Source organism: Maylandia zebra, linkage group LG10 (assembly GCF_041146795.1).
Source record: "Maylandia zebra isolate NMK-2024a linkage group LG10, Mzebra_GT3a, whole genome shotgun sequence".
In the NCBI taxonomy this organism is placed as follows: Eukaryota; Metazoa; Chordata; class Actinopteri; order Cichliformes; family Cichlidae; genus Maylandia; species Maylandia zebra.
In genome coordinates, this window is record NC_135176.1 from 17,035,866 (window position 1) to 17,051,399 (window position 15,534).

The window sequence follows — 15,534 nt, forward strand, 5'->3', positions numbered from 1 at the left end:
TGGTGGATATGAATGTAAAGACAGAAGGATAGCAGCGAGCGTGAAAGAGAAGCTTTGGAAGATTCTAGTGAGATGTGCCATGATATTTGGTTTGGAGGCAGTGGCACTCCCAAAAAGACCAGAGGTGGCTAAACTGAAGATACTAAAGTCTTCATAGGAATAGTTCAGGTTGAACATTTTGGAGACAAAGTTAGAGAAGCACAGCTGAGATGATTTGGACATAGGAGGAATGGTGGACACAGTGGGGAAAGGATGATGAATATGAAACTACCAGGGAGAAGGGAAAGAGGAAGACCAAAGAGAATATTCAGCGATGTAGTGAAGGAAGACATGCAGAAGGTTGTTGTGACAGAAGAGGATGCTAGGGATAGGATGAGATGGAAGCATATGGTCTGTTGTAATGACCCCTAAAGTAAGGAGTTGAAAGAAGAAGAAAATGTCAGAGTGTGAGACTGAATCCAGACTGATTCAGAACAATAATACAACAAAAGAGCCAATATCACTTGTGAAAAATGTGATCAAATTGGAAAAGTTAAAAATTTAAGACATTCCCTCCACATTTTTATTTAGGTAGGTTCATGTTGTTTTGTTAATTTGTTGAAATTGTAATTTTTAGTTTTATTTCAAGAGTTGTAGCTTTGAGTTTAGCTTTGGTTAGCTCTAACAATCCAAGTCTACAAGTCTCTTTAGTTCCGTCGAACTGAACGGAAATGGAGGCGATCTATTTTAAGTTTTTCTTCATCTTTGTTTGCCCACAGGAAACGTGAACCGGAAACAGTGTTTTGGAAAAAGTTTTTTTTAATATATATTTTTATTTAACTTACCAACTGTGATTGATTACGCCTGTTTATCTTTTATTTAATTTTGTATTATGAAATATCTTAGAAAATATAGAAAAAACATATGTCTCTCGTTTGTTACTTGACGTGGTTTTGCCCTGTGTTCTCATTGGCCGGTAACCAGGAAGTTTTTGGGATGATTTCGGGGGCGCGAAAACATTTGCAGTTTTCGAGAAGACGTTTGTTTTGGTTTGTGACGACCTTTCAGTAGTCATGTGTGAGAAGATTAAGAAGGTATTTTTCTGTTTCGGGAGCATATCCCGCTGACTGCTTTTGCTGCCCCGTGTTTATATGTTCCTGCTTGTTGTGGCATCCTCAGGTGAACAGCTGGCTCGGCGCCGTGTTTGGTGAGCAGGTTGTGCCACAGTTTGAAGTCAACACACGGACAGTGGACATCCTGTACCAGCTCGCCCAGTCCAGCGAAGCCCGCTGCAGTGACACAGCCCTCCTTATAGAGGACCTCAAACAGAAAGCTGCAGAGTACCAGGCTGAGGGTGAGTAATTTACAGGCAGTTATACAAAGTTCATTTAATCTAGGGAGGGGAGATAAATATGCTGTGGGTTTAAGACAGCATCCAAGTGCACTTGCACTAATTTTAAAGGCATTTAGCAGGTCACAGTGTAATAGAAGGACAGTTAAAGTTCAGGGATATCAGTCTGTCCGAGCAGGAGGCAGAAACTGCTGATAGGGTAGATGCAGGTCATTCACAGGCAGCAGAGAGTGTGCGACTTCTCCAGGATGGTACATCACTACGGTTTGCTGTATCTTCCATCGTGGTCTCAAAACAGTGGTGACACAAGGAGAGCTGGACAGGGTTGAAGGGCATCGACCGAGCAGTGAGATCAGTATCGGCCCCTTTGTGTGAGGAGGGACAAAAGGAGTGCTGCCAGAGCCCTGCAAAATTACCTCCAGTGGGCTAATCATGTGCATGTTTTGTTACCAAACCTAAACACACAAACTATGACGGTGGCATTAAGGTCCTTTAGTGGGACCTGTGCTCACAACCGAACACCATGCAGATTAACTGGCATTCGCCTGAGAACACCAGAACTGGCAGGTCCTCCCACCAGCGTCCCGTTTTCCTCACAGATGATGTTGCAGGCAATGAAACGTTCACCATGGTTACTCCAAACTCTTTCAGGACTGACTTTTGCACATGGCTATTATGTGATGGATGAGAAATTAAAAATTCAAAGTGCCTACAACCTTTACACTGTAACGTGTGGTGTATTATAAAGTGTGTTTACATTATACTTGGAATACAGAAACACATTTGTCTAGACTTAAACTAGTGAACAGATACTGATAGTGAAGTAATAAACAGTATACAATGATTTCTACATTAAAACCATTTAACTGTTCATCTTAGTTTTCTCTTTGTATGTTTGCCTGATGCCTCATCTGTTTTACTTTTGCACTGTGGTACTCTTCCTCTGATGCATATCGGCCAAAAGTATTTAAAAAAAATCCAAGTTGTTACAAATAATATTAATAAGCCTTTATTTATAATGATTTACTTTTCTCTGTGCTGTTTATGTGAGACATTAACTTCCACCTTAAAGTTTTCAGTGTTTTCTCCACTCAGGTGCTCATCTCCAGGATGTTCTTCTACAAAGTGTTGGCCTGTCCTCTGCCAGTTTGTCAAAGCCAGTTGCTGACTGCTTATCTGCTTTAGTAGACAATGCTATGGTGCTTGGAGTGAGAGACACTTCACTGGGCAGGTCTGTTTTGTTTTTTTTTCTTCAATGAAGTTGGCCAGGTTAAAAAAACAGGGTGAGATAAACTGGCTCGTGTCTCGTCATCTTGTGTGCAGCTTTATGCCAGCCGTAAACAACCTCACTAGTGAACTTCTGGAAGCGGAGAAGTCAAATAGAAGACTTGAGAGAGAGCTCCGGGCCCTCAGAAAGAGACTCGGGGCAACTCTGGTGCTCCGGGGAAGTTTACAAGAGTAGGTAACTCACCTGTTCTTATATGGATGATATGTAGCATATTTTGTAATACTGGCAATCTTAATTTTCAGGGATATCAACAAAACTGTCAAAGCTCAGGCAGTGGAGAGCGCTAAAGCTGAGGAGAAGCTGCTCAAAATGGATTTTGTGACAGCAAAGGCGAACGAGCTCAGTAACAGACGGGAGCGGTGGGAGGTATGTTGTTTGTGTTTCATTAGGTATACCTTGTTAGTGCAGGGTTGGACCCCTTTTTTCTCATGAGACCAGGCTTTTTTTTTCATATCATTTTTCATATCTTTTTTTAGAAATCCAATTTTTTCTTAGCCCAGGCAAATTGTCGCCTCAGTTTCCTGATCTTAGCTGACAGGAGTGGCACCCAGTGTAGTCTTCTTCTGCTGTAGCTCATCTGCTGCAAGCTTAGTTGTATTATATTCAGAGAGGTTCTTCTGAATACCTTGGTTGTAATGGGTGGTTATTTGAGTTACTTCCTGTCAGCTCAATGCAGTCTGGTCCTTCCCGTCTGGCATCAATGAGGCGTTTTCAGCCAGAAGCTAGAATAATACAGTACTCCTGTCTGCACCTCCAACCATCAACCATGTTCAAAGTCACTTTAATCCCATTTCTTGCTCATTCTGATGCTGTGTTTGAACTTCAGCAGATGGTCTTGATGCTCTGAGTTGTGATTGGCTACTTGTACTTGCATTACCAGTACTCCAGTAGGCAGACTGAATAATGTGTATATTGCAGTGATATCTGAGGCAGTTTGAAAAAGAAAGAAGAGCTAATGATAATAATGCCTGTAACATTTTTGCAGAACTCATCAAGATATTTAAAAGTGCTCTGTGTTTCTTTGTGTTGACTCAATTAATTGGAGGTTTGCTTTGGATGAGAAACTATAACAAAATGTACAAATAAGTTTTTGCCCTGCAGCTTTAGAGGTACAGTTACCCTCCAGTTACAGTAAAAATATCCATCATCAGAAGCCAAAAAGATCAATTTTATGTATATAAAACTCTAAGAATGGTCATAGTAAAGGAGAAAAGATGCAGAAGAAAAAGTATTTTTTAAAAACGTTTGGGATGGTATGAAGTGTTGACGACACTACCACAAAAAAGAGATAGTTTTCAAAAAATATAAGAAAAGGTGTAGAAAAATGCACTGTTTTCCTCATTGGGATGACCAGTTTTCCAGTTTTTTTGTTATGCATCAGTGTTTGATCTCCCAGATATAATGTGTGCACCACGTTACAGTTTAGAGAACAGAGATGTTTCTGCAGAACAGGTCCAAGAGTTCCTGTTAATGTCAGGAGGGAGCAGATATTCTAAAGAGCACTGATTTTATTCTGCTCTTTCTGTCCTGCAGGCTCAGCTTGTATCCAGGAACATGGACAAGTCTATCACCCACCAGGCTCTTGTGCAGCTGTCAGAGGTATTTCAGCTTTTCCACATGCGCCCCCATTCATTGCCATGGAAATGAAAATGTAATACCGTCTGCTTAGAGGGTCTGAAAGTGTCATCTTATTTTTCTCTCTACAGGAAGTCACCGAGCTGAAAAAAGAAATAATCCCCTTAAAGAAGAAACTGGAGCCCTACATGGACCTGAGCCCGGTATGTTTGTTTTCACTCTGTTACTGACTTTTAAATACTCCACGACCAAACCCCTTAATCTGTTTTTATCCTTTTGGATAATGTTTTTTGTGCACAAATGACTTTATTAAAACCAACCTGAAGGAAAGGGTTGAACCGTGTTCAGACGTGTGGAAACAAACTTCCTGAATTTGGGTTTCTGAATTTTGTTTTTCCTCCTCTAAACAGAGCCCGTCTCTGGCTCAAGTGAAGATAGAAGAGGCAAAAAGAGAGCTGGTAAGCATCCTAAAAACTCGCTCAATAATGGATGAGATGTGGTGGCTGATTTATTGAATTTGATCCTATTTCTTTTTTTTTGTTTTCAGGCTGCACTTGATTCCCAGCTTGAGATGAATGTGGATTTTAAATGAAGATTTGTCTAATGTTACTGTATTATTTACTGTGTTTGTTAAATAATAAAAGTCACTTAAATTTCTTTGCTTTGACACCCACCTTCTGGCTTCTTTTTATGCAACCCAACAGATCTGTGCAGAGACAAGTCTCCTTGTGCTCTAAAAGTAAGAGCTGCTTAGAGGCACTTTTTTCAAAACTTCCAGCTTTAAAGTCTTGTCAATATTATTCTTTATATTTCTCTTTATTTCACAGTTACCTATTAGAGTATTTATTAGAGAACAAAAACATTTGGCTTCATCTGTTTTCTGTTCCTCCACCTCTTCCTGTTTGTTACAGACATCATTAACACTAATCAAGAGCGTTGTCTTTATTTTCTGTTCACTGCAGTCTAATTGAGGGGTTGTTTCCCCTCCGAAGAAGTACTAACAACATGTCGTGAGAGTCTGATCTTTCTCCCCAAATACAGAGACGGTAGATGGCATTAAATGAATAGCTTTGTTGTGATGGCAACATATTTAAAAAAACAGGATTTGGTAACCACGCAAAAGATGTTTGTCTCCCAAACACTTTTAGCAGGAATGTCAAACTCCTCTTGCATCATGGGCTACATACAGCCCACCTTGATCTTTAGTGGGCTGGACCAGAGAAGCTTCTCAAATCTGCCAACACAACTAAATTGTAAGAAGTAAATGTGTGAAAATAACAGGAAAGGTTGTGGTATTTCACTGCCCAAAAAAGTGAAACTTTATATTATTTCATTATTTTTCTATTGCTTATTTACTTTGGTGTAGTATAAATGGCCATGGTGGAGGTCTTTATCTGTAGAAGAAGCTGTAAAACATGTAAATATACAGTTAAAAATCCAAAGATTTCCTTGAAATTTTCCAAAGCTGCCCAGTGGGGTCAGATTTGAGCTTTTTTTCAGCCAATTCTGGGTCCCAGGTCTATGTTTGACACCCCTGATTTATAGTCTGTGTTATTACTGATGGGTCTCCTGTGGTGAATGTTGACATAGTTGTCTTGAACAAAAGAAATTGTAATAAAAAGCATTATTTCTATACTTTTAAAAAAGACTGCATCATCAACACATTTCAGAAGCCTTTCCACTACCTCATTACATGAATTTCTTGTTTACCCATGTGCCACTGTTATTTTACTGACTGGCCTAGATGGCTATGTTACCTCTTAAAAACAAAGTGCAGGAAACCTTTTGTGATAGACAGCAGACTTCCACAGGCTTTGGAAGGATAATGGCACGTAAAAGTGGTTTTGGGGCCACTGCCTGAGCACCCGGAGCCAAAATACGGAGAATGCAACAAACTTGTCCAGTTTATATGCAAAATACCCCCCTTGTGATCCAAACCCACCCTTGCCTCTCTCCCACTTATGTGGAGCTGAGCGTGGAGACCCCAACTGTCTCTGTCAGTTTGACTGTTGTACGTCTGCTGTGCAGTCTGACACGGAGACTGACTGGTTACCATGGAGTGGGTCATGGATGTGGGCTGGGGAGCAGTTTACCCAGTAGGCCCCCAGCTTCACTGAAAGGCGCCATGGTTAGGGTGTCAGATTATGAGAAGAAACTGAATCAAAATGTCACTTAAAACCTCAAAATTTGGCACTTCTAATTCTAAGAGGTTTTCTACTGATTAAACCTTTGCACAATGTCCTATGAGAGTATTTCTATTACTTTTGTGAAGATGTAAGATTAATATGCGAAGAAAGCCGAAATATTCCGCCAAATATAATACACTGGTCTAAAGCTATGATGTGGAAAAATAAAATAAAGCTTAGGAGTTGTAGAGAAAGGCGAAGGAAACGGGCAGAATAAAACAGCAAGTTCCAAAAAGTAAACATGTGCCTCGCGGAGGGGGAGGGAGCCAGTGCGTCATTACCAGCGAGCGTGTCGCCCCTCTTCCCTTTAAAATAGTTTTATGCGCCACGCCCACATTATGATTCCCGCTCAGCTGTTACTGTGGGTCGTCTTCAGTTTCCACATGGATCCATTCACGGATCTGCGGGCTTGAGCGTTTGGGAAGTCGCCGTGGGAGACTCGCCACTCCACGCGTCGCTCGGATCCGTCACCTCGTCTGTCAGTTTTGAACAACTTGTTGCGCAGCTGCTATTCCCAACCTCCTCTGTGGTCCATTGCTGCTGCTGCTGCACACAGCGGCTGATCTTACTCAACCCCAAACGGCCGCTGTTTTTCTCTCTCTCCTGTGCTGCAGGTGAAGACGGATGAAGAAGTGATTTGATCTCAGCTCAGGCGACACAGAGATGAAGCTCGGTATCGCGGCCTCTTTGAGCGCCTTCACCATCTGGCGTGGGTTCTTGTGAAGTCTGGGAAGTCCTACGGTGGGTTTTTTTTTTAAGCGTCCCAGCTTTTAATATGATCAGTGAGACGGGGGATGCGAGTCATGAGCTGGACCCGTTGTCGCGGACTGGACTGGAGCCACAGCCTCCTCTGTCTGACTTTACTCCTGTGGACCAGAAGCATGAGTGGACTGGCTGACTTCTCAGGTAAGATGATGGTGATGTGGGTGGGTGGGGGATTACGGGGTGGTGGTGGTGGTCGTGCAGACAATGAGAACACGAAGTATTTCTGTTACAGCAGGTTGGGTATGAGCCCCACTGTTATATGGTGTGTAATAACAGCTGCCAGTGGGGTTGGGTGGCTGGGGTGTGTGTGTGGGGGGTGAACCTTCTGTTTGCCATTTTTATGTATGGTGTTATAGATAATGTGGCTGTACTCTTTCTCATTGCTAGTGTTCATGATACAGCAAGAAAGTCTGGATGGTATAATGTAACACATCTTAATTCTCTATTTTGTGTCTTCTTGCTGTATTGGTAAAGCTGACAAAATGACTGCGCAGCATTTCTTCTCATATTCTTGTGTTTTATCTGAACCATCTCCCCAGTGTTGGATTTATAAATGTATTTATCTTTGGATACACTGTGCACAGCTTCAGCTCAACACCTTGGAATCAGTAGTAATGTAATGTATAACCGTACAGCACAGGGCGGTTATGTTTGTTGAATGCCGGTTCGCCGAATATGCCACTTTGAAAAAAAAAAAAGACCGTGAGTGAGGCAAGACCACAGTGATTTTTTTTTTTTAAAGCAACCTGAGACACCTGCAAGAGCGCCAAAGAGGCCACGCAACCTGCTCCGCAGCTACTGATGCAGTAGATCCAAGAAAAAGAGTGTTTTATTTATGTAGCTAATAAATTACTACAGTTTAGTTTTTTTTAATTCAGTATGATTAGGTGAAATTCTGAATGTAATGTGTAAAATTAGCAAAGTCTCCCTTCTGTGCATGCATACATGTCTTCTGTCTAACAGACTACCTGTCCAGGATCATTACCAGCCACTCTGCCCACGCGTGTGATGGGCAACCTCTGCGGCTCCACTGTCCACGCCACTCCACCATCTCCATCCAGTCTGCCTTCTACGGGAGCAGCGAGATGCAGCTTTGCGGAGTAGCTCCACACCCTCCACTCGGGGCACACAATCACAGCTGCTCAGCTTTCACAGCCCTACAGGTGCATTTTATATGTGGGGTAAAGAGCTGTTTTCACTCTCACTGGGTCAGCTGTTACTTAGTGGCTGCTCATCACTTTCACGCAGTCTGAAAATCGTCATGTCAACCAGTCGGTGCATAAGCTTGGCTCTTTGCATCTGATTTGGTTGTCCTTCCTTCACTGTGGATGGTGTTTGCTGACTGTCGTCCATGTTTATTGTGCAGAAGCTTTTGTCGGAGTGTCAGAGCCACAGAGACTGCCAGATGCCTGTCAATCACCTGCTATTTGGGAAGGACCCCTGCCCCGGCACTACCAAATACCTCCATGTGGACTACAAGTGTAAACCTAGTGAGTTCATCGGGTCAAATTTTGTTTCAGCACAAGTTTCCTCACACATTCTTAAGCGAATAGCTACACAGCCACACATAAAAATCCTCCCCACACCCAATTTCAGCCATCAGTTTCCTACCACCATCAGACCCTCCTCCAAGTCGTCTTTACTCCTTTTTTCCCCCCCTCACTCAGCTGAACACAAAAGACATGTGGTGTGTGAAGGAGAAACCATGGTCCTGCGCTGTAAGCCCCCCAGGGCGCTGAACATCTATGCAGCTGTCTACGGGCGAAGGCTGGGTCACACCGACACCTGCCCCTCACACCTGACAAGACCACCCCCGTTTGGTGAGTTTCTAGCAGACGATTCCAGCAATGAAAGGTCTCAAGATGCACGAATAAGTTAAAGAGGACACAGTTTGTTTTACATTTAGAGTACAGCACTGTGAAAGTTTAAAAAGGGCGACATATTGCTTCTCAATAGAATTAAATAATTCATTGTATAATCTTGTGAAACTTCTGTGTGTGAGACCGTGATAAGGTGGCAGTTTGTGGAGGGATACTTATTTAATTGCTGCTGTTCCCAGACCTGGTTAAGCAGAAGAAAATGTTCTGATGTTATCATAAACAAATATCTATTCACATTTGTCTTGACATTTCCCATAGCATGAAAAAGCAGGTGCAGATAATAACATGAATAATGGAATAATACATTTACTCATTGGAGTGTGTCCCAGCCATTGTTATCATTTCGTTCTGGGAACATTTCCTGGTGTGACATTCAAACTGTACATGACTGATTTCACATTGTACAATGACAGGATACAGTTAGGTCTCTGGATGCTTTTGATTTTATTCAAATTTAACCACAACTATGTTAGTCCTGTGTCACATTGGTGACCTGTCCAGGGTGCACCCCGCCTCTTGCCCTACAATAGCTGAGATAGGCTCAAGCCCCTCCCACGACCCTGATATGGATAAGCGGAAGCCAATAGATGGATTAACTACAGTTAATCCATGTTTCTTATTCAGTAACTCTTTTTGCAATTGACTCTTTCCCTGCAGAGTGTCTGAACCATGAGGCCGTACACTTGGTCTCCAAGTCCTGCTACAGCAAACAGAAGTGTGCTGTTCCCGTCAGCAACCAGACCTTTAGGGACCCATGCTTTCCAGGAACCAGGAAGTACCTCAGTGTGATCTATTCTTGTGGTAGGACCCTCTCTGTTTCCTCATTCACCTTAATTGCAATCCCTGTGATGAATTGAACATAGCTGTTTTAAAGTAGGAGCACGTACACAAAGGAAGGTTTTTGTTTTGGCCTCGTTCATTACGCGGTAGCTCCATCGGTGAACATTTCTAACTTCCTACTCTGGATTCTTATCAGCTGATCCCAGCCATCAGCTGTTCTTATCCCATCACACCCAAGAGCGCAATAGCAGGGGAAGATTGGACTGTGAGCAACTGATTTGTGAGTTGGAGTTGACATCCTGATAAACTTCCTGTGATTGGCACAAATGCCATCGAGGTCACATTCATGCATCGTAATTTGGAGCCTGGTGTTGAAAGAATTCTTCTGACTGGATGTGTTGGCTCCATATAGAGCAAAACAATGTGTGTTAGCCTTGAAGGGCGCTTATTATTAATACAATAGTAGGGAAAGTATTTTCGATCTGAATGTGTAACTCCATTGTTGGCTCAGTTTGGATGTGAGAAGTAGCTTGTTTAAAACGGTCTACTGAGCCACTGAGTCATTTTGTTCACAGCGATACAAAGACTTCTTCTGTCCTTTTCCCAATAGTACCGCAGAGTTTACTAAGGGTGGCAGACCCCAACATAGTAAGCCTCACCTCATCTCCTAGCGTGGGCACAGAAAAAGGTACAACAGCGTCATGCCGTCCACGCAGTTCCAAGATTTTATTGTGACTTCTTCACATCGTACTTGTAATCTTCACAATCTTCTCCTGCAGATCTGGAGGAGCCCTTTCCTAAAGGCTCAAGAAGGCCTGACAACTCAGGAGCGATGATGAGCAACTCTCTCCTGACATATGCTTACATCAAAGGTATTGACACACATGCGCTCATGAACTAACTCCCAATCCATGCTTTATCGCAACTCCCCCTCTTTGTTTCCTACACAGAGCATCCTGAAATGGCAGCTCTGCTGTTTACCTCCAGCGTGTGCGTTGGTCTCCTGCTCACCCTGCTGGCTGTATCTGTTCGAGTGACCTGCAGGGCACGCTGGGTCAGAGATCACAGACTTGCACCCAAGCCGGGAAGCCCTACTGTTAAGTATCAGGAAGATGACGAGGATGAGGATGACACAGATGAAGAAGAAGATGACCACGAGGGAACGGGAAGATCTTTGCTCTCAGCCACGGAAAGGAAGGCGATATACGGTTGGGAGGAAGTGACTTATGTGAGCGAAGCGGCCGAGCGGGCGGAGAGGATTGAGCGCAGAGAGATGATCATGCAGGAGATCTGGATGAACGCCTATCTGAATGGCAGCTCGTGTTAAATAACTCATGACCTGTGGATGCTACTCAGCATCTGGTGTTTTTTTCCCATCAGGTATACTGATCACCACCGCAAGAAGCTCCTTTTTTAACATTGCAGTTTGTTGTGTTTTGCCATTTTTGCGAACAATATGCGAAGAAAAAGTTTTCAAAAGTTTCCATGATCAACAAAGTTTTATGTCTTTTGTATTTATACAGACTCACCACTAAATATAGCTTTAACATTTCAGGCTGAAACATTATTTATAAAAAAAAAACAACCCCAGCAAACAAACAAACAAAAAAGCATTCACCAACAACTTTATCAGGTTCACAGGCTAGTACCAGGTTGGTCCCCTTTTTGCATTTAAAACGTCATTAATTCTTCAGCACAGATGCTGACATTTTGATCCATATTTGGTTCATATTGACATGATAGCATCACACAGTCACTACAGATTTGTCAGCTCCATATCCATGTGGAATCTTCGTTCCACGACATCTATTGGACTAATATCCCGTGACTAGGGAGGTCATTTGAGTGCTGTAAACTCACTGTCAAGTTCAAGATCCAGTGTGAGATGACTTGAGCTTTGTGGCACGGCTCGTTAAGCAGCCATGGGAAGATGGGTACACTGTGGTCATACAGGGACGGACATGGTCAGCTACAATATTTGCACCAGCCGTGCCAAGGAAATATTCCTCACATCATTACACCATCACTGTTAATACAATGCATGATGGATTTATACTTTAAAGATGTTTACACCAAATTCTCACCTTCAATCCAAACGTCACAGCTGACCGTGATTTTACAGTCTTTACAGTCCAATTTCGGTGACCCTGTGTGAATTGTAACCTCAGTTTCGTGCTCGTAGCTGACAGGAGCAGCAGTGTGGCCCTCTCCTTCAAAGATGCTTATTTGAGCTACTGTTTCCTATCAGCTGGAAGAAGTCTGGCTATTCATTACTTGCTGTCATGTGAGTGACTGATTAGATATTTGCATCTCTTGAACAGGTGTAGCTAATTAAGCGGCCAGAGGGTGTATTACTGCACTAATTCCTGATCAAGCAGTCTCATAGCGGCTGTGTTTGTGATATAAACCGAAGAACATGTCAGGGAACAGATCCTGTAATCTAAAGAGATCACTAAACTAAGAAATACAAATGCATGTAAAGACCATTTGATGTATTACAAAAACAAGAATCAGGAGGGGGATAACATTCCAAGGAAAAATAACTAATGTTCAAGTGTAAGGTATTCCCTGAGACTAGTGATAATTTTATGACAGATATTTCCTTATCGCCTCCTATTAGATATTCTTTGATTGGATCATCCACTGCGGACTTAATACAAAGCAAGTGACAGCACCTTTGGTGATGAGGTTTATATAATCTTCTAGAGTAAAGCTTTGACCAATCAAAAAAGAAAAAACTTTAAGAGAATTTCAGACTTTTTGGAGGCATTTTGTGAAACTTGATAGAACTCTCTGGATAACTGCTTCGTCTCCGTCAAAAGTTCAAGGGGATGACAACTCAGTCTGAACTCTACACCTTTCTCAGTCCTGCTGGGATGACCTGAACTGTGTGGAAACTTCCTGACTGCGAGCAACTTTCACAGGCGTTTGTTTGTCTCATTACCGAGAAGACAAAGAGAGGAAAGGTGTAGCATCCTTGTCCTTGCACTCCCAGGGATGTAAAACTACTGATATTGATCAATTTTTGTGTTCACGTGATCAAAATATAAAACACAGAATAAACTTTATTTTTTTCGTACAGACTCAATAAAAAACAACATGGTGAAACTGATAAAGGAACACTGGGAGCAAATTTATATTTAAATAAATCAAACACCAGCCTCAGTTTCACATTATGTCAGGATCTGAACTTCAGGACGGTTACAGAGGAGGAGAAACTCCAAGATATAAGAGCACACAGGCTGAATCATTAGTACTATCTGGATGATGTCACATGAGACCAAGAGGAAGCTCATTTTAAGATTTTGAAAAGGCAACTTGTCCAGCTGAATACAGAGCTGTTGAACTCCAGATCACAGAAGTGGCTCCGAGTTGGGTTTGTAGAGTGTTGCTGGTCTTCATCTCGGCCCCCATTTGATATTAGTGAGACCCTGAAACTGTCTTTTGAGGGCCTGCCTGTCTGACCACTCTGAGTCCAGGTAGCGATCATCATCCGCCTCCTCCAGTTTCTAAAAATGTGACAAAGAAAAGATTAGAATGTTTGTTCAAAGCCAAATGTTTATAACATGTGACACATTTCCTCACCTTGAGCTCTTCCTGCCTTCTGTAATAGTGCATCATCATCTGTTTCTGCTGGTCATCGGTGATTACAGGTTCTCTCGCTGGCGCCCCCTGTCCTTTCTAAAGTGAATAGTAAAAGGGTTTAAAAAAAACCCTCAAAAACATATGATGAAGGTCACGGGCCTCAAACATACTTTAGATTGAAATGGCTCTCACCTTTTGGATTTTAACCACTAGCTTTGTCTTTTCATTTCTGCCAATGTAGTCCTGCAGTTTTTTGCCCCTCTGCATCTCTTTGGCAGCCCACCACAGCTGGCATTCGTCGTCTGTGATCACCTGCAGAGACGCCTGAGATGAAGAGAAAAGTAGCAGAAACAGGTGAGAGAGGGCGAAGGCAATTTCATGAGCTTCAAATTAATTTAAAAATAAGACACCTTTTTAAAATAACACCTCCAATGATCATACCATAAATGGAAGATAAAAATTCCTAATTTTATGTGGCCATCAGCCTCCATTTCAGCTGTTTCACCTGTGTTTCTGAAAGATCTTCCTTGTCCTCTAATTCCATCCTGATTGGGTCGTGAGGAGGCAGCCCCATGGGGTACACGATCATGACCGCCCCCCTTAGCTGATCCAGTGCTTCCTTTATCATTTCCACAGTGACACAAACATTGGCTTGAACTTGTTTCTGCATGATAAAGAGAATGACGTAATTTGTTTGTGACGCCCTTTTTGAACAAAGCAAAAAGTAACGATCAACCGTTAAAGCAAATAACTCACTTTGGAGATGAGCGCCGTTGCAGCCTCCACCGTTCTCATCAGCACCTCTTTCATTTTATCATTAGGCGCTAGTAGAAGGCAAAGGGATGGTTTAAACATGCATTCTTGCAAATAAAAAGGATTGCTTGCAAAATTGTCATCTTTGTAAAGGAAATTTGTGTAGTATTATCTACAGCTGTTACGTGCTATCAGATATCATTTCATATAATTGCACAAAGTCAGGAAACCAGGCTTTAACTACAGAGCTATATTAAATCATGCAAACCCAAACGGATGTTACAGTCTCACCTTGTCCATTCCTCCTCCCAATCTCATCCTTTCTAAACACAGAGCCTCCACTGGGGATGCACTTTTCTCCCCATTCATCCCTCAGGTTTAGCTCCTCAATCTGCTCCTCTGTCAGCCCCTGCATGTTGGGTGGCAGTGAGATGCCATGGTCTGCAAGCTCGGGAATCTCTGAGGGCACACAGAGGAACAAGCAGATCTTTGTCAGAGGCCCACTTACAGGGTTGAATTATGCTATTTGGGGAACTCAGAGACACGAAACTGGTCAAAATAGAGTGCACCAGCACTGATGTTAAGTTTCAACAGTAGTGAGGTGCAGGTTTGAGTCGTGGCAGCACCGAGGGTGTGTTTTCACCTGAACATAGTCTCTCCACTTTGAGCCTTCCGTTGTAAATGGCAGTAATTTGCTGGATCAGAGTTTCCAGAGGGGTGTCCACGGTGGTGTTAAAAAGAAAAAGGCTTTCGTCTCCACGCTTCACGTGAAGTTGCACCATTTCGCTAAGCAACACCTGCTTACCCCACCTTCCTGAAAGATAGGTTTGAAAGAGAAGAAAGTTGGGGCCTGAATGAAACTTGAACACCACCAACCACTTTCCCTCAGTAGGACAACAGTGCGTAACCATAGCGACAGCCGTGCCTGTCGCGGATGCTTCCAGAACACACGTAGCTAACGTTAGCTCTATGGAAGCTAACTGTTATGGCTGCTCACAGTGATACTGTCTGTTGTTATTTTCTCACAGTGACCTACAGCGGTGACACGTACCTATGCAGTAAAACGTGAAGCACTGTGTTCGGTCCCTCCAGTTTAACTTGCGCTCACACTAAACAGCTCACACTGTTTACAACCGGTGGCATTACTTCCCAATTACGATTGGTCAGCCCGGCTGCTTTCTTCGACTGTAATTTGGAGGACACTTCGTGCTATAAAAGCTGTGACACTGCCCCCTAATGGAGCACAGCGGCAACACTGTGCTCCATTTTCACTGTGCAAAGAGAAACCGGCTAGAAGCGCTCACCTTGTTTGCCATGCTCGTCACGTTAAAATCCTTTAATTTCCTCGTTACTCATGATGGCATCTTAAGGAAATAATTAGGATCTTTTAAA

The 15,534-nt window shown here is 42.7% G+C and overlaps 3 protein-coding genes across 4 annotated transcripts; 2 read left to right on the plus strand and 1 right to left on the minus strand.

Moving 5' to 3' along the window:
- The first annotated feature begins 949 nt into the window (after nucleotides 1-949).
- On the plus strand, nucleotides 950-4,860 carry haus1 (HAUS augmin-like complex, subunit 1). The gene is made up of 9 exons (XM_004550064.3): nucleotides 950-1,073; nucleotides 1,159-1,333; nucleotides 2,426-2,561; nucleotides 2,654-2,788; nucleotides 2,861-2,984; nucleotides 4,152-4,217; nucleotides 4,325-4,396; nucleotides 4,604-4,651; nucleotides 4,741-4,860. The coding sequence occupies exons 1-9, from the start codon at nucleotides 1,053-1,055 to the stop codon at nucleotides 4,783-4,785; spliced, it is 822 nt and encodes a 273-aa protein (XP_004550121.1). The 5' UTR covers nucleotides 950-1,052; the 3' UTR covers nucleotides 4,786-4,860.
- Nucleotides 4,861-4,914: 54 nt separating this feature from the next.
- On the plus strand, nucleotides 4,915-11,286 carry eva1c (eva-1 homolog C (C. elegans)). Of its 2 annotated transcripts, none has more exons than XM_076889200.1 (9): nucleotides 4,915-4,932; nucleotides 6,994-7,285; nucleotides 8,108-8,307; nucleotides 8,511-8,634; nucleotides 8,812-8,964; nucleotides 9,682-9,825; nucleotides 10,415-10,492; nucleotides 10,584-10,676; nucleotides 10,755-11,286. In XM_076889200.1, the coding sequence occupies exons 2-9, from the start codon at nucleotides 7,174-7,176 to the stop codon at nucleotides 11,129-11,131; spliced, it is 1,281 nt and encodes a 426-aa protein (XP_076745315.1). In that variant the 5' UTR covers nucleotides 4,915-4,932; nucleotides 6,994-7,173; the 3' UTR covers nucleotides 11,132-11,286. The 2 variants fall into 2 exon arrangements, with proteins under 2 accessions (XP_076745315.1, XP_004550123.3); XM_004550066.6 differs by lacking the exon at nucleotides 4,915-4,932 and adding an exon at nucleotides 6,682-6,857.
- A 1,557-nt stretch (nucleotides 11,287-12,843) lies between these two features.
- cfap298 (cilia and flagella associated protein 298) lies at nucleotides 12,844-15,352 on the minus strand. Its single transcript, XM_004550068.4, has 8 exons — nucleotides 15,194-15,352; nucleotides 14,786-14,956; nucleotides 14,434-14,601; nucleotides 14,146-14,213; nucleotides 13,895-14,053; nucleotides 13,582-13,713; nucleotides 13,390-13,485; nucleotides 12,844-13,313 (listed from the first exon to the last, which is right to left on the minus strand). Exons 2-8 carry the CDS (start codon nucleotides 14,922-14,924, stop codon nucleotides 13,203-13,205), a joined length of 873 nt encoding a protein of 290 aa, XP_004550125.1. The 5' UTR covers nucleotides 14,925-14,956; nucleotides 15,194-15,352; the 3' UTR covers nucleotides 12,844-13,202.
- Nucleotides 15,353-15,534: the final 182 nt, after the last annotated feature.